At 46.0% G+C, this 26,879-nt stretch overlaps 1 protein-coding gene across 1 annotated transcript; it reads left to right on the forward strand.

Moving 5' to 3' along the window:
- The first annotated feature begins 5,009 nt into the window (after positions 1-5,009).
- Positions 5,010-26,556, forward strand: LOC129839294 (paralemmin-2-like). Its single transcript, XM_055906609.1, has 7 exons — positions 5,010-5,090; positions 6,161-6,241; positions 8,842-8,957; positions 22,210-22,282; positions 23,526-23,553; positions 23,852-23,908; positions 24,665-26,556. Exons 1-7 carry the CDS (start codon positions 5,046-5,048, stop codon positions 25,765-25,767), a joined length of 1,503 nt encoding a protein of 500 aa, XP_055762584.1. The 5' UTR covers positions 5,010-5,045; the 3' UTR covers positions 25,768-26,556.
- The last annotated feature ends 323 nt before the right edge of the window (positions 26,557-26,879 follow it).

Here is a 26,879-nt window from a genome sequence, read left to right on the forward strand (position 1 = left end):
TGGCTGGCTGACGGATCTGGCTGCTCATGGCTGGCTGACGGATCTGGCTGCTCATGGCTGGTTGGCGGCTCTGGCAGATCCTGTCTGGTTGGCGGCTCTGGCAGATCCTGTCTGGTTGGCGGCTCTGGCAGATCCTGTCTGGTTGGCGGCTCTGGCAGATCCTGTCTGACGGACGGCTCTAGCGGCTCCTGTCTGGCTGGCGGCTCTAGCGGCTCCTGTCTGGCGGACGGCTCAGTGGGCTCATGGCAGACGGGCGGCTTTGCAGGCTCATGGCAGACGGGCGGCTTTGCAGGCTCATTGCAGACGGATGGCTCAGATGGCGCTGGGGAGACGGATGGCTCAGATGGCGCTGGGGAGACGGATGGCTCAGATGGCGCTGGGGAGACGAGCAGTTCAGTCAACGCTGTGCAGACGGCAGACTCCTGCCGGCTGAGGCGCACTGTAGGCCTGGTGCGTGGTGCCGGGACTGGTGGCACCGGGCTGGGGACACGCATCTCAGGGCTAGTGCGGGGAGCAGCAACAGGACGCACAGGACTCTGGGGACACACAGGAGGCTTGGTGCGTGGTTTAGACACTGGTGGTAAAGGGCTGGAGACACGCACCATATAGCTAGTGCGTGGAGGAGGCACTGGTGGTACTGGATTGGGGCGGGGAGGTGGCGCCGGAAATACCGGACCGTGCAGGCGTACTGGCTCCCTTGAACGCCGAGCCTGCCCAACCCTACCTGGTTCTATGCTCCCCGTCGCCTGACCAGTGCGGGGAGGTGGAATAACCCGCACCGGCCTATGTAGGCGAACCGGGGACACCATGCGTAAGGCTGGTGCCATGTACGCCGGCCCGAGGAGACGCACTGGTGACCAGATGCGTTGGGCCGGCTTCATGACATACGGCTCAACGCTCAGTCTAGCCCGGCCGATACGTGGAGCTGAAATGTACCGAACCGGGCTATGCACGCGTACAGGAGACACCGTGCGCTCTACTGCGTAACACGGTGTCTGCCCGTACTCCCGCTCTCCACGGTAAGTACAAGGAGTAGGCGCAGGTTTCCTACCTGACTTCGCCACACTCCCTTTAAGGCCCCCCCCAAGAAATTTTTGGGTTGTACTCACGGGCTTCCAGCCTTGTCTTCGTGCTGCCTCCTCATATCGCCTCCTCTCGGCTTTAGCTGCCTCCAGCTCTTCACGAGGAAGGCGATATTCTCCCGGTTGAGCCCACGGCCCCTTACCATCCAGTATCTCCTCCCATGTCCATGAATCCTGTGTAGGTAGGTCCTGTTGCCGCCTTCCATGCCGCTTGGTCCTATGGTGGGTAATTCTGTTAGAGCTGTCGCTCTCCTCATCCTCAGATGAGGTGAGGAGAGAAGGATCTTCAGACCAATATGCGGAGTCAGGGAAATATGCCATCTTTTATTATTAATACGAAAACTGATGACAGGAAAACAAACACTTTCAAAATTTACAAAATAACAAAACGACGTACACGCAACCTGAACATAAACTTACATGGACAAACGTAAACTCACGAACAGGAACGGACATCGAAACATACGAACAGCCAAACAGCTCCAAAAGTGAATACAACGAACATAACGAAGACATCACAGGAGACAATCACCCACAAACACACAGTGATAATGCCCTACCTAAATATGACTCTTGATTAGAGGAAAATGCAAACCACCTGCCTCTAATCAAGAGCCATACCAGGCAAACCGAAACCAACATAGAAACAGGTAACATAGACTGCCCACCCAAAACACATGCCCTGACCAAAAACACATAAAAACTAACATAAATAGGTCAGGACTGTTACATGTACCCATTCCATGGCACATGGTTTATGAATTGATACGCAAAACAACGCCGGATTCAAAACTTCGAATTTTTCGATTTAAATTATTGTACAAAATTCTTGCAACTAATAGAATGTTATATATATGGGGGATACAAACTTCCCAGCTCTGTAGATTCTGCTGTGAGGAGGCAGAGTCATTAGACCATTTATTTTGGTATTGTCCGCATGTAGCTCGTTTTTGGTCACAGGTCCAGGAATGGTTGAAGAATTGCAACATTTGCGTAGAACTAACGCTACAGATAGCAATACTGGGGGATTTGAAAAGCCATAGTCAATCAATCAATAATATAACAATTATTTTAGCAAAACATTTTATTTTTAATTTACAATCCGTGGAAGCTATGAGAATAGGAAGATTCAAATCTTTTGTGAAGCATCACAGCACAGTTGAAAAATATATGGCAAATAAAAATCCGAAATGGATGATGTTGGAAGATAGATGGGAAAGGTTGGGTGGAGCTGAAGGGTGGGACTAATAACAAGATAAACAATGTGGGGCATACGGGATCTGTGAAATGTGTATAGGTGCGGAGCTATTGTGAAATAGCACAGTTACAAGTGGAAATCAAACTGGATGGACAACAGAAATAGAGGAAGGACTAAGAACAAACAAGAGAGAACTATTATAAAGTAGACTGTGTCTGTAAAATGTGTATAAGATGTATAAATTGAAGGTAAAAACAGAAATGTTTATCAGTTTACTCCAATTGGGGGATCGGTGGTAGGGTTTGCGGGGAATAATAATAAAGGTATACTCTTTTAAAAAAGTATGTATGTCTATGTAGGTATGTGTATGTATATATGTGTATATGTATGCATACGTGAATGGATATATATATTTACCCAAAAAAATATGGGGGATTGGAAATGATGCAGACAATTACATTGGAAGCAACATTCTGTCCGCAATATTAAGCTGATCCACCCCCCCCAAAAAAATAAAAAAAATGTTTTAAAAAAACTCTGTGTTGTATGTGACTAACTGCTTTGCTGTATCTTGGCCAGGTTGAGAATAGCTGTGTTTCGGTGTTTCTGTCGAGAGATTGATCTATATATTTATGTTTTATAATATAGGCTATTGCCTATTATTTGCAGATAAAATAGGGTGTTTCTTGACCGATTTGTGCTTTCGGTGGTGTTGATCAACTTATACAGGTTAATTTCTGACCGCTGTCCATGGTGCTGAATGTATTGGCTATATTGCGGCTTCTCTGGGAACAGCTTCAAATGTGCCCTTAGATTAGGTTCTGTTCTGCTATTACAATGTTTAGTAATATTAACACACAGCCTTACCAACAAAATAATTGACATTTTAAGGGAAATATGGGTGGTGATATGGGCACCTGGGCCCGTCATGATTAAGATAGGCTACCGCCCCGCTATACAACCACGTGTTCCCACAGAGAACGCTACGCTAGCAGAAACCATGTAGCCTCCCCACAGGGCAAATATACATCCTTTTACACACTGTGTGTGTTGCACACCAAGGCTCTGGGAGTGTTTGCACTGAAGCCATGCCAACCAAATAAACGTTAACCACCGCTAGCTAGTGTGGTCGGTCCAGAAGACGAGGTTTCTCATCTACTCTAGCGGATTTACACACACACACACACACACACACACACACACACACACACACACACACACACACACACACACACACACACACACACACACACACACACACACACACTGAACCAGTTCCTCCTCTAGACTTAACCATCCTGCTTGTGCCTCTTTTCTCTATCAATCTCAACTAGTTGGTTGATGAACTGAACTGAGGGAACTCTCTAGGGAACTTGTTCGGGGGGATTGGAACATACTTAGTAGTTAATGTCTTTGGGGGGGTCTGAGAGCATTGCCATAGTAACAGTTACTGGTACCTTGTGTGTGTATATATGTAAGTTATCGTTACTCATTGTGTATTTGTTCCTCGTGTTATTATTTCTCTCTGCATTGTTGGGAATGACCCGTATGTAAGCATTTCACTGTTAGTCTACACTTACAATTTGATTTGTAAGTGTCATTGAGTTAACAGTGTAGTGCGTAGGGACCTGGTCTGGGCGGAGTGTCTGTTACACACCGGCCCTCATGTGGCGTAGAAGCATGTAGGAGATCTCCACAACTCAGTGAATACTGTGAAGACAATGGATTACGCACTTGGACTAATACTAAGTCATTGTGTGCAAGTTTTTCTCCAACTTTCTCTCTCCCTCTCTGCTGTGTATCATCATACTGTATCTAATTATCAGACTCCGTCTGTAGGGAGCTCAACAATGCTCCTCATCAAAGACAGTTTGTTTATCTCCTCACTGCTATTCCTGGCTGCCCTTGAGACCTAACGTCGTCCCTACGGAGGCTCATAAGCTGGTTATAAGCTGTCATAGCCCCAATGCCTCCAAACACCAGGGAGGTTGGGGTTTGAGGGAGCTATCAGGGTGTTTTCTAAGGCTTGGAGCAGAGGATAGGAACTGTGTGGAGAAGGATGAAGGGTAGGTGGTGATTGGTTGCCAGATCGCAGGTATAAACGAGTGATTGTCGTGTTTTCCTAGTGGATTGGGTCCAGTCTCCAATATTCCCTTGGGAAGTAGGAAATATCACTGTTTCTACACAGTAGAAATATATCTCCTGGTCCTCTATCGATCAGTTGGTAGAGCATGGCGGTTGCAAAGCCAGGATAGTGGGTTCAATTCCTGGGACTACCCATATGTAAAATGTATGCAGGCATGACCAAGTCGCTTTAGATAAAAGCATATATGGCATATATGATCTGTTTCTAGGCTCTATAATAAAGGTTGGCGGGTACAGCACATCCTCCAGGCTGTGTTCGTACGTACCAAGTCAGGCTAGTCATATTGTCCCGCTGTGTGTCAGCTGTGAGGATCCAAACATGTAGTTACAGTCATTTGCCTTGTGATGCCTGAGGCCATGTCACAAGGGATACGTAATGTGAAACAACACAAGCTAGATAGAAACGTCCAGATGAATTCCCAGAAAAACAACTAAGGCTTCCAGGTATCTCAGGGTCAGAGTGCTGATCTAGGATCAGGTCCCCACCTGTCCATATAACCATATTAATTGTGCTCTAAAAGGCAAAACTGTTCCTAGAGCAGCACTTTAACTACTTCCTTAGGTAAATGATGGATGTAACCTATAACCTTTAACCCCTTGTCTTGTCATACAGATTGAAGATGGACGAGGCAGAGAAGTACACACAGAGACTGCAGGCGATCACTGTGAGTCAAGCACCTGACACACACACACCCACACATACAGACCCATGGAAACTAAGCACTGCTCCTTGCGCTGTCTGTCCATAGCTACTGAATAATTTACCCATAGTGCAGTGTGTTGCACCAGGCCGCCTCCCTCAGCCCAGTAAAACAACGCCACAGTATTTCCATGGAGACACAGTGATTATTATAGGATGGCTACCTCTCTAGGATAATGGTGACAGGTTTGACCAGGTGTTTTCCTCTTTATTACCTCTTCTTTCTGTTTTCTCTTTATTCTCCCTCTGTTTCTATTTTTTCCTCTTTGTTTATCCCTCCACCTCTCTCATTGTCTCGCGCCCCTTCTCGCCCCTCTCTCTCGCTCTCCCCCCTCTCTCTCGCTCTCCCCCCTCTCTCTCTCGCTCTCGCACCTCTCTCTCTCGCTCTCCCACCTCTCTCTCTCGCTCTCCCACCTCTCTCTCTCGCTCTCCCACCTCTCTCTCTCGCTCTCTCCCCCCTCTCTCTCTCGCTCTCTCCCCCCTCTCTCGCTCTCTCTCCCCTCTCTCCCCTCTCTCTCGCTCTCTCCCCTCTCTCTCGCTCTCGCCCCTCTCTCTCGCTCTCCCCCCTCTCTCTCGCTCTCCCCCCTCTCTCTCTCGCTCTCGCACCTCTCTCTCTCGCTCTCCCACCTCTCTCTCTCGCTCTCTCCCCCCTCTCTCGCTCTCTCTCGCTCTCTCTCCCCTCTCTCCCCTCTCTCTCGCTCTCTCCCCTCTCTCTCGCTCTCTCCCCCCTCTCTCTCGCTCTCTCCCCCCTCTCTCTCGCTCTCCCCCCTCTCTCTCGCTCTCCCCCCTCTCTCTCGCTCTCCCCCCTCTCTCTCGCTCTCCCCCCTCTCTCTCGCTCTCCCCCCCTCTCTCTCGCTCTCCCCCCTCTCTCTCGCTCTCTCCCCCTCTCTCTCGCTCTCTCTCCCCTCTCTCTCGCTCTCTCTCTCTCTCGCTCTCTCTCTCACCTCTCTCTCGCTCTCTCGCTCTCTCTCTCTCCCCTCTCTCTCGCTCCCTCTCTCTCCCCCTCTCTCTTGCACTCTCTCCCCTCTCTCTCAGGAGAAGCGTCGTCTGCAGGAGGAACAGGAGAGGGCCAAGAGGGAGATGGAGGAGGAGAGGCTGAGGCTACAGCAGCTCAAGGTGACACACACACACACACCCTGAAGGTCTGACCGTCACCCCTCTCACTGTCCCCGACCCGTCATCCCTCTCACTGTCCCCGACCCATCACCCCTCTCACTGTGTAGGACTATTTATTCTGAGGTGTAACGTCAAATGGCCAGAAAAGTGACCACACACACTCAGACACACGCTCTCTCTGTGAATATGGTGGTGGATACTGGACAGAACCTCCACACTCATTCTTCTTTCCCCACAAATGTAGAATGTAGCCATAATGTTGTTCCGCCAAAATCCTGTACGGACTCATTCCAGCGTGTTAGCAAGGGGCTTACTTCAGTTCCAAATTCCATTCCAAGCAACACACAACTCCTAGTCTACTTGAGAACACACCCTTCCTGAAACTGCCTGCCAGAGTTGGGAGGTTTGGCCTTCCTTCACTAGAATGGTGTGTGTGTGTTTACGTGCTCTGCTCTCTGCACTGGACGGCTCTATTGTTTTCACACCACTTCCAACTGCCTGCCGGGCGCATTCCTCAAATCCTTGCTGTGTGCTTGTGTACACCCAATGAGAAAATGGTTTCAGGTGACTGGTCTGCCTTAGTCTGCTACCTGGAGCCACCTCCAAGAATGATTACCCCAACCACCCTTATGAGGCTAAATTATAACGAACTTGCATTAACCATAGTTTTTAGTTGGCTAACTTCTAACCTACAAGAACGCCTCTGTCTACAACTGTACTGTACCGACTACTGAAGGAACAAACCCTGCTCTGTACTCCTCAGAGGTAAAGGTAGTACTGAGCTCTCAATGGCTGTCACCAGCAGTGATCTCTCGACTTCCTCAGAGGTCAATTACAGCCTGCTATCACACCCACAGCTTTAAAGCCTTCTAATTGTTATCGTCATGCAACGTGATCTCATGTTTGTCCTCTGGGGGAAGGATGTGGACTGTTTTGTATTCAGCCACTCTTTGAGGACAATGGGTATTTCTTAATTATGCAAAAAGTTGTGATGGTGTCCACACTCAAAAAGATGTCCCATAAAGCTTACTGTATTTCAAAAATATATATTATTATTTTCCCCGCGTCAGGGATAGCGTGCGCAGATGTTTCGGCTTTGCATCCTTCTTCAGTACCTACACACTGTAAAGCCGAAACGTCTGTGTACTCTATCCCTGATGCAGTGAAAATACATCTTTTTTTATAGTCAAATGTAGTAAAGTTTATGCGACATCTTTTTGAGTGCTGACCCATCATGTCTTTTTACTTATCTGAATTTCTTGGTTTTACCCACCAATCAAACTTCTGACCCTCTTGATGAGGTATTTCTTAGAAGGAGAAAACGATCCATTTAATTGAACTTCATATTAGTCCTGTTGGGTTAGAGGGAGGTGTTCTGCAAACACACATGTTGGCTCTGAGAGGACCTGTGCTGCTACAGCAACAGGAAGGAAGTGCTCTCTGCAGACTTCCTGTCAGTGGTCTGCTATACATTTCACCTTCAGCTGAGGTGGTGAGACGGGGCCAGCGGGGAGGAGCGGAGAGGGGGAGAGGAGGCCAACGGGGGGGGGGGGGGAAGTGGTAGGATAGGAGAGACCTTGTGTCCCAATTTGTTACCTTGCTCGCAAAAGTGTGCACTCATTCACTCCCCCTCATGCATTTAAAAGCATTGGATTGGTGTAAGCATGGGCTAGTAATCTTTTAAATCTATAAGGTGAAGTGAGCAAGTGCACACTTGGGGCAGAAAGGAGTGTGTTCCTGTCTGAATGTATGGGATATGAGTTAAAGGGATGGGACACCTGTTGAGGGCTTTATTGAAGTGTTAAAGGGATGGGACACCTGTTGAGGCCTTTATTGAAGTGTTAAAGGGATGGGACACCTGTTGAGGGCTTTATTGAAGTGTTAAAGGGATGGGACACCTGTTGAGGGCTTTATTGAAGTGTTAAAGGGATGGGACACCTGTTGAGGGCTTTATTGAAGTGTTAAAGGGATGGGACACCTGTTGAGCGGTTTATTGAAAGGAAGTGGAGTAGGGAATGAGGTCTAATAGAGAGATGTGACCTAAGCTGATTGGATGGGGAGGTTTAAAGGTCACAGCCACCGACTGACACCATAACAATAGTGTGTGAGAATGAAGACAAACCTGTCAGATTTAAAGACAATGCCATGTTGCATTAAGCTCATGTTGTGTCTGAGTAGGAGTGCATGGTTTGGATGATGCCTATGACGTTGACAACGTTGACTGACATACTTCTCTTGCTCTCCCTGTGTCCTCCCTCCCTCCCTCTCTCCCTGTGTCCTCCCTCCCTCTCTCTCTCCTTGTGTCCTCCCTCCCTCTCTCCATGTGTCCTCTCTCCCTCTCTCTCTCCATGTGCCCTCCCTGTGTCCTCCCTCCCTCTCTCGCGCTCCCCATGTGCCCACCCTGTCTCCATGTGTATTCTCTCCATGTGTCCTCCCTCTCTCTCTCCATGTGCCCTCCCTGTCTCCATGTGTCCTCCCTCCCTCTCTCTCTCCATGTGTCCTCTCTCCCTGTGTCCTCCCTCCCTCTCTCCATGTGTCCTCTCTCCATGTGCCCTCCCTGTGTCCTCCCTCTATCTCTCGCGCTTTCTCTCTCCATCCAGAGGAAGTCTCTTAGAGACCAATGGCTGATGGATGGCCCCTCTTCCCCAACATCCTCAGAGCCTCGTTCCCCGCTGTGGGGCTCCCAGGTCCAGGAGATGGAGCAACGCATAGACAAGTAGGAATCTCCTATTATACACCCCATACTCACCACATTACCTGTATAGGGCTACCTGTATACTCACCACATTACCTGTATAGGGCTATCTGTATACTCACCACATTACCTGTATAGGACTACCTGTATACTCACCACATTACCTGTATAGGGCTACCTGTATACTCACTACATTACCTGTATAGGGCTACCTGTAAACTCACTACATTACCTGTATAGAGCTACCTGTATACTCACCACATTATATGTATAGGGCTACCTGTATACTCACCACATTACCTGTATAGGGCTACCTGTATACTCACCACATTACCTGTATAGGGCTACCTGTATACTCACCACATTACCTGTATAGGGCTACCTGTATACTCGCCACATTACCTGTATACTCACCACATTACCTGTATAGGGCTACCTGTATACACACCACATTACCTGTATAGGGCTACCTGTATACACACCACATTACCTGTATAGGGCTACCTGTATACACACCACATTACCTGTATAGGGCTACCTGTATACACACCACATTACCTGTATAGGGCTACCTGTATACACACCAAATTACCTGTATAGGGCTACCTGTATACTCACCACATTACCTGTATAGGGCTACCTGTATACTCACCACATTACCTGTATAGGGCTACCTGTATACTCGCCACATTACCTGTATACTCACCACATTACCTGTATAGGGCTACCTGTATACACACCACATTACCTGTATAGGGCTACCTGTATACACACCACATTACCTGTATAGGGCTACCTGTATACACACCACATTACCTGTATAGGGCTACCTGTATACACACCACATTACCTGTATAGGGCTACCTGTATACACACCAAATTACCTGTATAGGGCTACCTGTATACTCACCACATTACCTGTATAGGGCTACCTGTATACACACCACATTACCTGTATAGGGCTACCTGTATACACACCACATTAACTGTATAGGGCTACCTGTATACACACCACATTACCTGTATAGGGCTACCTGTATACACACCACATTGCCTGTATAGGGCTACCTGTATACACACCACATTACCTGTATAGGGCTACCTGTATACACACCACATTACCTGTATAGGGCTACCTGTATACACACCACTACCTGTATACTCACCACATTACCTGTATAGGGCTACCTGTATACTCGCCACATTACCTGTATAGGGCTACCTGTATACACACCACATTACCTGTATACTCACCACATTACCTGTATAGGGCTACCTGTATACACACCACATTACCTGTATAGGGCTACCTGTATACACACCACATTACCTGTATAGGGCTACCTGTATACACACCACATTACCTGTATACTCGCCACATTACCTGTATATATAGGGCTACCTGTATACACACCACATTACCTGTATACTCGCCACATTACCTGTATAGGGCTACCTGTATACTCGCCACATTACCTGTATAGGGCTACCTGTATACTCACCACATTACCTGTATAGGGCTACCTGTAAACTCACTACATTACCTGTATAGAGCTACCTGTATACTCACCACATTATATGTATAGGGCTACCTGTATACTCACCACATTACCTGTATAGGGCTACCTGTATACTCACCACATTACCTGTATAGGGCTACCTGTATACTCACCACATTACCTGTATAGGGCTACCTGTATACTCACTACATTACCTGTATAGGGCTACTTGTATACTCACTACATTACCTGTATAGGGCTACCTGTATACTCACCACATTACCTGTATAGGGCTACCTGTATACTCACCACATTACCTGTATAGGGCTACCTGTATACTCACCACATTACCTGTATACTCACCACATTACCTGTATAGGGCTACCTGTATACACACCACATTACCTGTATAGGGCTACCTGTATACACACCACATTACCTGTATAGGGCTACCTGTATACACACCACATTACCTGTATAGGGCTACCTGTATACACACCACATTACCTGTATAGGGCTACCTGTATACACACCAAATTACCTGTATAGGGCTACCTGTATACTCACCACATTACCTGTATAGGGCTACCTGTATACTCACCACATTACCTGTATAGGGCTACCTGTATACTCGCCACATTACCTGTATACTCACCACATTACCTGTATAGGGCTACCTGTATACACACCACATTACCTGTATAGGGCTACCTGTATACACACCACATTACCTGTATAGGGCTACCTGTATACTCACCACATTACCTGTATAGGGCTACCTGTATACACACCACATTACCTGTATAGGGCTACCTGTATACACACCACATTAACTGTATAGGGCTACCTGTATACACACCACATTACCTGTATAGGGCTACCTGTATACACACCACATTGCCTGTATAGGGCTACCTGTATACACACCACATTACCTGTATAGGGCTACCTGTATACACACCACATTACCTGTATAGGGCTACCTGTATACACACCACTACCTGTATACTCACCACATTACCTGTATAGGGCTACCTGTATACTCGCCACATTACCTGTATAGGGCTACCTGTATACACACCACATTACCTGTATACTCACCACATTACCTGTATAGGGCTACCTGTATACACACCACATTACCTGTATAGGGCTACCTGTATACACACCACATTACCTGTATAGGGCTACCTGTATACACACCACATTACCTGTATACTCGCCACATTACCTGTATATATAGGGCTACCTGTATACACACCACATTACCTGTATACTCGCCACATTACCTGTATAGGGCTACCTGTATACTCGCCACATTACCTGTATAGGGCTACCTGTATACTCACCACATTACCTGTATAGGGCTATCTGTATACTCACCACATTACCTGTATAGGACTACCTGTATACTCACCACATTACCTGTATAGGGCTACCTGTATACTCACTACATTACCTGTATAGGGCTACCTGTAAACTCACTACATTACCTGTATAGAGCTACCTGTATACTCACCACATTATATGTATAGGGCTACCTGTATACTCACCACATTACCTGTATAGGGCTACCTGTATACTCACCACATTACCTGTATAGGGCTACCTGTATACTCACCACATTACCTGTATAGGGCTACCTGTATACTCACTACATTACCTGTATAGGGCTACTTGTATACTCACTACATTACCTGTATAGGGCTACCTGTATACTCACCACATTACCTGTATAGGGCTACCTGTATACTCACCACATTACCTGTATAGGGCTACCTGTATACTCACCACATTACCTGTATACTCACCACATTACCTGTATAGGGCTACCTGTATACACACCACATTACCTGTATAGGGCTACCTGTATACACACCACATTACCTGTATAGGGCTACCTGTATACACACCACATTACCTGTATAGGGCTACCTGTATACACACCACATTACCTGTATAGGGCTACCTGTATACACACCAAATTACCTGTATAGGGCTACCTGTATACTCACCACATTACCTGTATAGGGCTACCTGTATACTCACCACATTACCTGTATAGGGCTACCTGTATACTCGCCACATTACCTGTATACTCACCACATTACCTGTATAGGGCTACCTGTATACACACCACATTACCTGTATAGGGCTACCTGTATACACACCACATTACCTGTATAGGGCTACCTGTATACACACCACATTACCTGTATAGGGCTACCTGTATACACACCACATTACCTGTATAGGGCTACCTGTATACACACCAAATTACCTGTATAGGGCTACCTGTATACTCACCACATTACCTGTATAGGGCTACCTGTATACACACCACATTACCTGTATAGGGCTACCTGTATACTCACCACATTACCTGTATAGGGCTACCTGTATACTCACCACATTACCTGTATAGGGCTACCTGTATACTCACCACATTACCTGTATACTCACCACATTACCTGTATAGGGCTACCTGTATACACACCACATTACCTGTATAGGGCTACCTGTATACACACCACATTACCTGTATAGGGCTACCTGTATACACACCACATTACCTGTATAGGGCTACCTGTATACACACCACATTACCTGTATAGGGCTACCTGTATACACACCAAATTACCTGTATAGGGCTACCTGTATACTCACCACATTACCTGTATAGGGCTACCTGTATACTCACCACATTACCTGTATAGGGCTACCTGTATACTCGCCACATTACCTGTATACTCACCACATTACCTGTATAGGGCTACCTGTATACACACCACATTACCTGTATAGGGCTACCTGTATACACACCACATTACCTGTATAGGGCTACCTGTATACACACCACATTACCTGTATAGGGCTACCTGTATACACACCACATTACCTGTATAGGGCTACCTGTATACACACCAAATTACCTGTATAGGGCTACCTGTATACTCACCACATTACCTGTATAGGGCTACCTGTATACACACCACATTACCTGTATAGGGCTACCTGTATACACACCACATTAACTGTATAGGGCTACCTGTATACACACCACATTACCTGTATAGGGCTACCTGTATACACACCACATTGCCTGTATAGGGCTACCTGTATACACACCACATTACCTGTATAGGGCTACCTGTATACACACCACATTACCTGTATAGGGCTACCTGTATACACACCACTACCTGTATACTCACCACATTACCTGTATAGGGCTACCTGTATACTCGCCACATTACCTGTATAGGGCTACCTGTATACACACCACATTACCTGTATACTCACCACATTACCTGTATAGGGCTACCTGTATACACACCACATTACCTGTATAGGGCTACCTGTATACACACCACATTACCTGTATAGGGCTACCTGTATACACACCACATTACCTGTATACTCGCCACATTACCTGTATATATAGGGCTACCTGTATACACACCACATTACCTGTATACTCGCCACATTACCTGTATAGGGCTACCTGTATACTCGCCACATTACCTGTATAGGGCTACCTGTATACTCACCACATTACCTGTATAGGGCTATCTGTATACTCACCACATTACCTGTATAGGACTACCTGTATACTCACCACATTACCTGTATAGGGCTACCTGTATACTCACTACATTACCTGTATAGGGCTACCTGTAAACTCACTACATTACCTGTATAGAGCTACCTGTATACTCACCACATTATATGTATAGGGCTACCTGTATACTCACCACATTACCTGTATAGGGCTACCTGTATACTCACCACATTACCTGTATAGGGCTACCTGTATACTCACCACATTACCTGTATAGGGCTACCTGTATACTCACTACATTACCTGTATAGGGCTACTTGTATACTCACTACATTACCTGTATAGGCCTACCTGTATACTCACCACATTACCTGTATAGGGCTACCTGTATACTCACCACATTACCTGTATAGGGCTACCTGTATACTCACCACATTACCTGTATACTCACCACATTACCTGTATAGGGCTACCTGTATACACACCACATTACCTGTATAGGGCTACCTGTATACACACCACATTACCTGTATAGGGCTACCTGTATACACACCACATTACCTGTATAGGGCTACCTGTATACACACCACATTACCTGTATAGGGCTACCTGTATACACACCAAATTACCTGTATAGGGCTACCTGTATACTCACCACATTACCTGTATAGGGCTACCTGTATACTCACCACATTACCTGTATAGGGCTACCTGTATACTCGCCACATTACCTGTATACTCACCACATTACCTGTATAGGGCTACCTGTATACACACCACATTACCTGTATAGGGCTACCTGTATACACACCACATTACCTGTATAGGGCTACCTGTATACACACCACATTACCTGTATAGGGCTACCTGTATACACACCACATTACCTGTATAGGGCTACCTGTATACACACCAAATTACCTGTATAGGGCTACCTGTATACTCACCACATTACCTGTATAGGGCTACCTGTATACACACCACATTACCTGTATAGGGCTACCTGTATACACACCACATTAACTGTATAGGGCTACCTGTATACACACCACATTACCTGTATAGGGCTACCTGTATACACACCACATTGCCTGTATAGGGCTACCTGTATACACACCACATTACCTGTATAGGGCTACCTGTATACACACCACATTACCTGTATAGGGCTACCTGTATACACACCACTACCTGTATACTCACCACATTACCTGTATAGGGCTACCTGTATACTCGCCACATTACCTGTATAGGGCTACCTGTATACACACCACATTACCTGTATACTCACCACATTACCTGTATAGGGCTACCTGTATACACACCACATTACCTGTATAGGGCTACCTGTATACACACCACATTACCTGTATAGGGCTACCTGTATACACACCACATTACCTGTATACTCGCCACATTACCTGTATATATAGGGCTACCTGTATACACACCACATTACCTGTATACTCGCCACATTACCTGTATAGGGCTACCTGTATACTCGCCACATTACCTGTATAGGGCTACCTGTATACTCACCACATTACCTGTATAGGGCTATCTGTATACTCACCACATTACCTGTATAGGACTACCTGTATACTCACCACATTACCTGTATAGGGCTACCTGTATACTCACTACATTACCTGTATAGGGCTACCTGTAAACTCACTACATTACCTGTATAGAGCTACCTGTATACTCACCACATTATATGTATAGGGCTACCTGTATACTCACCACATTACCTGTATAGGGCTACCTGTATACTCACCACATTACCTGTATAGGGCTACCTGTATACTCACCACATTACCTGTATAGGGCTACCTGTATACTCACTACATTACCTGTATAGGGCTACTTGTATACTCACTACATTACCTGTATAGGGCTACCTGTATACTCACCACATTACCTGTATAGGGCTACCTGTATACTCACCACATTACCTGTATAGGGCTACCTGTATACTCGCCACATTACCTGTATACTCACCACATTACCTGTATAGGGCTACCTGTATACACACCACATTACCTGTATAGGGCTACCTGTATACACACCACATTACCTGTATAGGGCTACCTGTATACACACCACATTACCTGTATAGGGCTACCTGTATACACACCACATTACCTGTATAGGGCTACCTGTATACACACCAAATTACCTGTATAGGGCTACCTGTATACTCACCACATTACCTGTATAGGGCTACCTGTATACACACCACATTACCTGTATAGGGCTACCTGTATACACACCACATTAACTGTATAGGGCTACCTGTATACACACCACATTACCTGTATAGGGCTACCTGTATACACACCACATTGCCTGTATAGGGCTACCTGTATACACACCACATTACCTGTATAGGGCTACCTGTATACACACCACATTACCTGTATAGGGCTACCTGTATACACACCACTACCTGTATACTCACCACATTACCTGTATAGGGCTACCTGTATACTCGCCACATTACCTGTATAGGGCTACCTGTATACACACCACATTACCTGTATACTCACCACATTACCTGTATAGGGCTACCTGTATACACACCACATTACCTGTATAGGGCTACCTGTATACACACCACATTACCTGTATAGGGCTACCTGTATACACACCACATTACCTGTATACTCGCCACATTACCTGTATATATAGGGCTACCTGTATACACACCACATTACCTGTATACTCGCCACATTACCTGTATAGGGCTACCTGTATACTCGCCACATTACCTGTATAGGGCTACCTGTATACTCACCACATTACCTGTATAGGGCTACCTGTATACACACCACATTACCTGTATAGGGCTACCTGTATACACACCACATTACCTGTATAGGGCTACCTGTATACACACCACATTACCTGTATAGGGCTACCTGTATACACACCACATTACCTGTATAGGGCTACCTGTATACACACCACATTGCCTGTATAGGGCTACCTGTATACACACCACATTACCTGTATAGGGCTACCTGTATACACACCACATTACCTGTATAGGGCTACCTGTATACACACCACTACCTGTATACTCACCACATTACCTGTATAGGGCTACCTGTATACTCGCCACATTACCTGTATAGGGCTACCTGTATACACACCACATTACCTGTATACTCACCACATTACCTGTATAGGGCTACCTGTATACACACCACATTACCTGTATAGGGCTACCTGTATACACACCACATTACCTGTATAGGGCTACCTGTATACACACCACATTACCTGTATACTCGCCACATTACCTGTATATATAGGGCTACCTGTATACACACCACATTACCTGTATACTCACCACATTACATGTATAGGGCTACCTGTATACTCACCACATTACCTGTATAGGGCTACCTGTATACACACCACTACCTGTATACTCGCCACATTACCTGTATAGGGCTACCTGTATACTCACCACATTACCTGTATAGGGCTACCTGTATACTCACCACATTACCTGTATAGGGCTACCTGTATACACACCACATTACCTGTATAGGGCTACCTGTATACACACCACATTGCCTGTATAGGGCTACCTGTATACACACCACATTACCTGTATAGGGCTACCTGTATACTCACCACATTACCTGTATAGGGCTACCTGTATACACACCACATTACCTGTATACTCACCACATTACCTGTATAGGGCTACCTGTATACACACCACTACCTGTATACTCGCCACATTACCTGTATAGGGCTACCTGTATACACACCACATTACCTGTATAGGGCTACCTGTATACACACCACATTACCTGTATAGGGCTACCTGTATACACACCACATTACCTGTATAGGGCTACCTGTATACTCACCACATTACCTGTATAGGGCTACCTGTATACACACCACATTACCTGTATAGGGCTACCTGTATACTCGCCACATTACCTGTATAGGGCTACCTGTATACACACCACATTACCTGTATACTCACCACATTACCTGTATAGGGCTACCTGTATACACACCACATTACCTGTATAGAGCTACCTGTATACACACCACATTACCTGTATAGGGCTACCTGTATACACACCACATTACCTGTATACTCACCACATTACATGTATAGGGCTACCTGTATACTCACCACATTACCTGTATAGGGCTACCTGTATACACACCACTACCTGTATACTCGCCACATTACCTGTATAGGGCTACCTGTATACTCACCACATTACCTGTATAGGGCTACCTGTATACACACCACATTACCTGTATAGGGCTACCTGTATACTCACCACATTACCTGTATAGGGCTACCTGTATACACACCACATTACCTGTATAGGGCTACCTGTATACACACCACATTACCTGTATAGGGCTACCTGTATACTCGCCACATTACCTGTATAGGGCTACCTGTATACACACCACATTACCTGTATACTCGCCACATTACCTGTATAGGGCTACCTGTATACTCACCACATTACCTGTATAGGGCTACCTGTATACTCACCACTACCTGTATACTCGCCACATTACCTGTATAGGGCTACCTGTATACACACCACATTACCTGTATAGGGCTACCTGTATACACACCACATTACCTGTATAGGGCTACCTGTATACACACCACATTACCTGTATAGGGCTACCTGTATACACACCACATTACCTGTATAGGGCTACCTGTATACACACCAAATTACCTGTATAGGGCTACCTGTATACTCACCACATTACCTGTATAGGGCTACCTGTATACACACCACATTACCTGTATAGGGCTACCTGTATACACACCACATTAACTGTATAGGGCTACCTGTATACACACCACATTACCTGTATAGGGCTACCTGTATACACACCACATTGCCTGTATAGGGCTACCTGTATACACACCACATTACCTGTATAGGGCTACCTGTATACACACCACATTACCTGTATAGGGCTACCTGTATACACACCACTACCTGTATACTCACCACATTACCTGTATAGGGCTACCTGTATACTCGCCACATTACCTGTATAGGGCTACCTGTATACACACCACATTACCTGTATACTCACCACATTACCTGTATAGGGCTACCTGTATACACACCACATTACCTGTATAGGGCTACCTGTATACACACCACATTACCTGTATAGGGCTACCTGTATACACACCACATTACCTGTATACTCGCCACATTACCTGTATATATAGGGCTACCTGTATACACACCACATTACCTGTATACTCGCCACATTACCTGTATAGGGCTACCTGTATACTCGCCACATTACCTGTATAGGGCTACCTGTATACTCACCACATTACCTGTATAGGGCTACCTGTATACACACCACATTACCTGTATAGGGCTACCTGTATACACACCACATTACCTGTATAGGGCTACCTGTATACACACCACATTACCTGTATAGGGCTACCTGTATACACACCACATTACCTGTATAGGGCTACCTGTATACACACCACATTGCCTGTATAGGGCTACCTGTATACACACCACATTACCTGTATAGGGCTACCTGTATACACACCACATTACCTGTATAGGGCTACCTGTATACACACCACTACCTGTATACTCACCACATTACCTGTATAGGGCTACCTGTATACTCGCCACATTACCTGTATAGGGCTACCTGTATACACACCACATTACCTGTATACTCACCACATTACCTGTATAGGGCTACCTGTATACACACCACATTACCTGTATAGGGCTACCTGTATACACACCACATTACCTGTATAGGGCTACCTGTATACACACCACATTACCTGTATACTCGCCACATTACCTGTATATATAGGGCTACCTGTATACACACCACATTACCTGTATAGGGCTACCTGTATACACACCACTACCTGTATACTCACCACATTACATGTATAGGGCTACCTGTATACTCACCACATTACCTGTATAGGGCTACCTGTATACACACCACTACCTGTATACTCGCCACATTACCTGTATAGGGCTACCTGTATACTCACCACATTACCTGTATAGGGCTACCTGTATACTCACCACATTACCTGTATAGGGCTACCTGTATACACACCACATTACCTGTATAGGGCTACCTGTATACACACCACATTGCCTGTATAGGGCTACCTGTATACACACCACATTACCTGTATAGGGCTACCTGTATACTCACCACATTACCTGTATAGGGCTACCTGTATACACACCACATTACCTGTATACTCACCACATTACCTGTATAGGGCTACCTGTATACACACCACTACCTGTATACTCGCCACATTACCTGTATAGGGCTACCTGTATACACACCACATTACCTGTATAGGGCTACCTGTATACACACCACATTACCTGTATAGGGCTACCTGTATACACACCACATTACCTGTATAGGGCTACCTGTATACTCACCACATTACCTGTATAGGGCTACCTGTATACACACCACATTACCTGTATAGGGCTACCTGTATACTCGCCACATTACCTGTATAGGGCTACCTGTATACACACCACATTACCTGTATACTCACCACATTACCTGTATAGGGCTACCTGTATACACACCACATTACCTGTATAGGGCTACCTGTATACACACCACATTACCTGTATAGGGCTACCTGTATACACACCACATTACCTGTATACTCACCACATTACATGTATAGGGCTACCTGTATACTCACCACATTACCTGTATAGGGCTACCTGTATACACACCACTACCTGTATACTCGCCACATTACCTGTATAGGGCTACCTGTATACTCACCACATTACCTGTATAGGGCTACCTGTATACACACCACATTACCTGTATAGGGCTACCTGTATACTCACCACATTACCTGTATAGGGCTACCTGTATACACACCACATTACCTGTATAGGGCTACCTGTATACACACCACATTACCTGTATAGGGCTACCTGTATACTCGCCACATTACCTGTATAGGGCTACCTGTATACACACCACATTACCTGTATAGGGCTACCTGTATACTCACCACTACCTGTATACTCGCCACATTACCTGTATAGGGCTACCTGTACAGCTACACAGTAGCTGTATGAAGACTCTTAGAGAATAAGACATTCTATACTCTCCATGTTGTCTGTCTAGGGTTGTGGCTGTTTGTTAGACCTCTGCACCTCGTAGTGGTTATAGCCTCTACACCTCGTAGTGGTTATAGCCTCTACACCTCGTAGTGGTTATAGCCTCTACACCTCGTAGTGGTTATAGCCTCTACACCTCGTAGTGGTTATAGCCTCTACACCTCGTAGTGTTTATAGCCTCTACACCTCGTAGTGGTTATAGCCTCTACACCTCGTAGTGGTTATAGCCTCTACACCTCGTAGTGGTTATAGCCTCTACACCTCGTAGTGGTTATAGCCTCTACACCTCGTAGTGGTTATAGCCTCTACACGTCGTAGTGGTTATAGTCTCTACACCTCGTAGTGGTTATAGCCTCTACACCTCGTAGTGGTTATAGCCTCTACACCTCGTAGTGGTTATAGCCTCTACACCTCGTAGTGGTTATAGCCTCTACACCTCGTAGTGGTTATAGCCTCTGCACCTCGTAGTGGTTATAGCCTCTGCACCTCGTAGTGGTTATAGTCTCTGCACCTCGTAGTGGTTATAGTCTCTGCACCTCGTAGTGGTTATAGTCTCTGCACCTCGTAGTGGTTATAGCCTCTGCACCTCGTAGTGGTTATAGCCTCTGCACCTCGTAGTGGTTATAGTCTCTGCACCTCGTAGTGGCTATAGTCTCTGCACCTCGTAGTGGTTATAGTCTCTGCACCTCGTAGTGGTTATAGTCTCTGCACCTCGTAGTGGTTATAGTCTCTACACCTCGTAGTGGTTATAGTCTCTGCACCTCGTAGTGGTTATAGTCTCTGCACCTCGTGGTGGTTATAGTCTCTGCACCTCGTGGTGGTTATAGTCTCTACACCTCGTAGTGGTTATAGTCTCTACACCTCGTAGTGTATTTTCATGTATTGTAAGTGTCTGATAGCACTACCTTTTATCAATGCGAGGTTAAAAGTGAATGATTTATTCTGGCTGAGGTTGGAACTGAACGCTAAAAGACTGTGTGTGTGTGTGTGTGTGTGTGTGTGTGTGTGTGTGTGTGTGTCAGGTTGCAGACAGAGAGTCAACGGTTAGCGGAGGAGGAGGAGAAACTGGAGCAGCAGATGGAAGATGGCCGAGCTGTGAGTGACACACACTATGTCTTACTATACTTGTGAAGACCTTTTGAGGACCAACAATTGATTCACATTTTCCCCCTAAACTGTCATTCTAACCCCTAAGCCTAAAATATACTTTTTACAAGTGAGGACTGGCAAAATGTCCTCACTTGGTTTACTATTCTTGTGAGGACTTCTGGCACTAAAATGTGTACACCTACACAGACACAGAGAGAGAGAGAATTAGGATGGCCAAGCTGTGAGTAACGCACACAAACACTCACTGATACACAAGCACACAGACCAATTGACTGGGTTAGCTAGAACAAGTAGCCCCAATCATTACGTCCGTTCTTCCCACCAGTCCTGACCGACGAGGCTCCTTTCAGAGGAATAATACATTTTTCCATAATAATACGTTAATGCAGCTTTGATGTAGCCCCTCTCGTTCAGAAGCAGGAGCTTTAGAAAGACCACGCCCTCCTTGCATAAACAATGTTCCACTTAGACGTGTGTAATCGCTCCACCTCAAGGCAACCGTGACTGTTTACCTCAGAATGACCTTATACAACAAAGAATTCTCCTCTTCAAGTCTTTTGTTCTTTTGTTTGTATTTCTTCTCCTAACCTTGATTTTTAGAGGTTGTAAAGACGGGAATCACAAACCGAGCGTGTTATTTAGTCTCGTAGCCAAGGAGCAGACAGGTGATGGTTGACTCATATGATAGTGGGGGTTTTTGTGACATGGCAGAGGAACTACCCTCAACACTGGGCTCTTGTTATAAAGGGGGTGTCCTCCCACCCTCTTTAAAGGTCGACTCAGTGATCTGACGTAGAAGCAGAAAATAAACGGCATAGTGGGTCAATTTCCGTAACAACTAAGAGCGCTGAAGCGCGAGGCTCAACTTCTATGCTGTTTCGGTGCCCTGGCAACCAGGCTGTAACTAAGAGAACCCTGTACACACGCGCAGATACTGTGTGAGAGGGAAGTCTTTGCATCTCACTCATCTCAATATCTGTCATTTCACAGAGTCTACCTTTTTAAAGTAGGCATATTTAGTATTGAATAGTCACTGGTGGATGGTGGGGCCCTAAAGTCTAATTGGCTCCCTCTTGTGGGTTGAAAATGCATGAATGACATTGCTCATCTACCCTTTATAATGTTATTCCTCATCTAGGGTCACGGTTACAACTTGAGACTGAAAGTAATAAAAGAATGGTATGTGGTTGGAGTGTCTAACCCCGCCCCCGTCTGTCTCCTCCAATAGAATGCGGTGGTGGTGGAGGCTACAGCAGGTAGGTGTCACCCGTCTCTGAATGAATGAACGACTGTCTAGCTGTCACCACCGGTTACCGTTAGCAACTGCTAGTAGCAGTCGTCGTTCCACTGGCTTTATGTTACTTGACCCAATCAATTGAATTGTTGAAAGATAACATAACACGTCTTTGTTTCTGTTTGAGTTGATAATGAATGTGTTGTGCGGTAAAAAGACATCGTAAATAACCCAATAGATTTCAACAGAATCGGGACTGTTGAATGCTGGGCTTAATAAACACTGATTAAAAAAAGTCTTATTTCCATCTATTCCCACAGAAGCTGTCCAAGCAGTTATCTTGGAGAATGGACAGGAAGAAGTAGAGGCTGAATCCGGTAAGGGGTTAACAATGTTACCATCATCTCTCCTTCACTCTGAATCAACTGAAATGGGTTCTAGTCCCAGAAGACACTACAGACTGTACTGGCCTTTGATGGTATTTGTATTACAAAGGTAATACGTTGTATTCATTCGTCAGTGGAAGTTCATACATGCATACAGTATCTATGCATTTGAATGACATGGAATACATATAAATTGATGCTGATGAAGAATCTCATGTGTGAAGTTATCAGGGAAAAGCATAGAAATATAATTTCTAGAACATGAACATTCCTTTAGACCACTGCTGTTTGGCTGCACCATGATGGGTCTAGTAATTCTATTTCTATGGGGCAAAGAGCACACAACACAAGCCAAGTCAGTGGAAATGTTCTGGTTGGTTGGATTCAGGGTCACAGGGACTGGCAACATGCCATGCTGAAATGTCACTCCTATCATTATGACTGTCTGTCATGAGTCCAGAACAGAACAGTGTTGATTCTGGAAGCTGCTCTCTCTTCACTTCTTTTGGATTTCTAACATCACTCGTCCCATTGGCCGGCCTCTTTTCTTGTCTTTCTCCTTCACTCTCCATAACCTTCTCCAAGTTTCTACAAGTGTTCCACTCTCCTGCTTCTTCTGTGCTCACTATTCTAGCTGGACTTTCCAGAGCTTGGTAAGAGTAATGTGCATCCTTGCCAAGGGTCTTGCTGATAGAAGACTGGGAAGATGATTGAAACATTTCCTAACTATGATCTGTCTTGTCACAGTTCTAGGAACAGTTGAGGCAGCACTATTGGAACGAGCTGAGATCCTCACCAATGGGAGAGGAGAGGGGGAGGGGCAAGCTGCTACCCACGATGCATCAGAGGAGGGCGGACCGCCCAACGGCACCAACGGTCCAGTCACGGTCGTCCCTGAAGATGGTGCCATTACCATGACGTTCCTGGGGTTCACGGAGGCGGAGCCAGTACTTGAGGAAGGAGGAGTGATCATGATGCAAGCGGAGCGAGTGATTATCAATGACGAGGGAGACGAGCTGGCAAATGACCTTTCCTCTACGGGTCAGGAACAGGATGTAGACTCGGTAGCGTCCAATAAGAGCTCAGAATCTCCTGAGGAAGGAGGAATTGAGGAGGCAAAACCAGAGACAACTCCTGAAGAGTCCTCAGAAGTAGCAAAAGAGACTGAGGCAGACACAGTAACAGGAGGTTTAGGAGAAGGACAGATGGACACAGTAACCAGAGATTTAGGAGAAGGACAGATGGACACAGTAGCCAGAGATTTAGGAGAAGGACAGATGGACACAGTAGCCAGAGATTTAGGAGAAGGACAGATGGACACAGTAGCCAGAGATTTAGGAGAAGGACAGATGCACACAGTAACAGGAGATTTAGGAGAAGGACAGATGGAGGGTGTGGCAAACGGTGGTGGAGAGGAAGAGGCACAGCCAGTAGAGGAAGCTCCTGTGTCTGACCTGCAGGTCCCAGATGATGGCGTTGTGGCTGCCGTTCCCATCTACTCTGAGTCCTTACTCACCCCCAGGCCCGACGCAGAGGGAGAGGCTGCAGGCGAGCCGGCAGAGGGCGATGTGGAAGTGAAGACTGAAGTGGAAGTCAAGGGGGAAGAGGCGGCCTCGGTGTCCCCGGAATCAGCCATCCTCCCTGGGGGCCAGTTCCTGGAGGTGTCCCTAGTGGAGCCCCGGACTGAGGCAGACCCTGAGCAGGAGCCCCTGCTGTTCCCATCCAAGGCCCAGACGCTGGAGCAGGCTCCAGTCGCCCCAGAGACACTGACCGCTACCAGGGGAGAGGCGGAGGGAGGTGTCGGTGTGGCTCCCAAACGCCAGACCTGCCAGTGCTGCGCCGTCATGTGATCAATCATTTCGCTCTCTATCTCTCTTCCAAATTCTCCAATGCTTTCTCTGTGTAATACTACAAGAGGGACTTGACTCTGCCTCTAACACTGTGAACGATGGGGGGGTGGTAAGATGGTGTGTTATTACTGAAGTGCCTTGTGGATCTCCTTCCCTATGAGTATAGCTCAGTTACCCATCCAGAGGTACCTGGGTTTTGTTCAGTAGGGTGAAGTGCTTTGAAATGAAAAATAAAGAACAGTGTTTTTCTTATTGGACCAGGTTCAGGTAGGCCCACCCTGTTCAAGTCATGATTGAATCCTGACCAGTACAGTAGGGATGTGACAAAGGCCTGAGGATTGTATCATGACCAGTACAGTAGGGATGTGTCTGAAAGGCCTGAGGATTGTATCATGACCAGTACAGTAGGGATGTGTCAAAGGCCTGAGGGTTGAATCATGACCAGTACAGTAGGGATGTGTCACAAATGAAACCCTAGTCCTTACAAAGTGCTCTACTGTTGACCAGGGTCTATGGTCTCTGGTCGAAAGTAGGTTACTGAGTGTACAAAACATTAGGAACACCTGCTATTTCCATGACAGACTGACCAGGTGAAAGCTATGATCCCTTATTGATGTCACTTGTTAAATCCACTTCAATCAGTGTAGATTAAAGAAGGATTTTTAAAAATGTTTTATCCTTGAGACATGGATTGTGTGTGTGTAGCATTGAGGGCAAGACAACATATTGAAATGTTTTTGAACAGGGTTTGGTAGCAGGTGTCAGGCGCACCGGTTTCAGTGTCAAGAACTGCAATGTTGCTGTGTTTTTCACATGCAATAGCTTTCTGTGTGGATTAAGAAAGGACCACCACTCAAAGGACATCCAACCAACTTGACACACCTGTGGGAAGCATTGGAGTCAACATGGGCCAGCATCCCTGTGGAACGCTTTCAACACCTTGTAGTCCATGCCTGGAAGGAATTGAGGCTGTTCTGTGGGCAAAAAGGGGGTGTAATTATATATTAGGAAGGTGTTCCTCATGTTTTGTACACCGTGTATATAAAGGGAATAGTGGGCCTTTTTGGGTGCACTTATGTCTCAACTTGATAGTCTACATACAGTTTGAGATC

Source organism: Salvelinus fontinalis, chromosome 40 (genome assembly GCF_029448725.1).
Source record: "Salvelinus fontinalis isolate EN_2023a chromosome 40, ASM2944872v1, whole genome shotgun sequence".
Lineage (NCBI taxonomy): Eukaryota > Metazoa > Chordata > Actinopteri > Salmoniformes > Salmonidae > Salvelinus > Salvelinus fontinalis.

Coding starts and splice junctions, on each gene's coding strand:
- LOC129839294 (XM_055906609.1), top strand. CDS start 5,046: ATGGACGAGGCAGAGAAGTACACACAGAGACTGCAGGCGATCACT. Junction 23,554..23,851: donor GGTGGTGGAGGCTACAGCAG/GTAGGTGTCACC, acceptor CTATTCCCACAG/AAGCTGTCCAAGCAGTTATC. Junction 23,909..24,664: donor AGAAGTAGAGGCTGAATCCG/GTAAGGGGTTAA, acceptor GTCTTGTCACAG/TTCTAGGAACAGTTGAGGCA.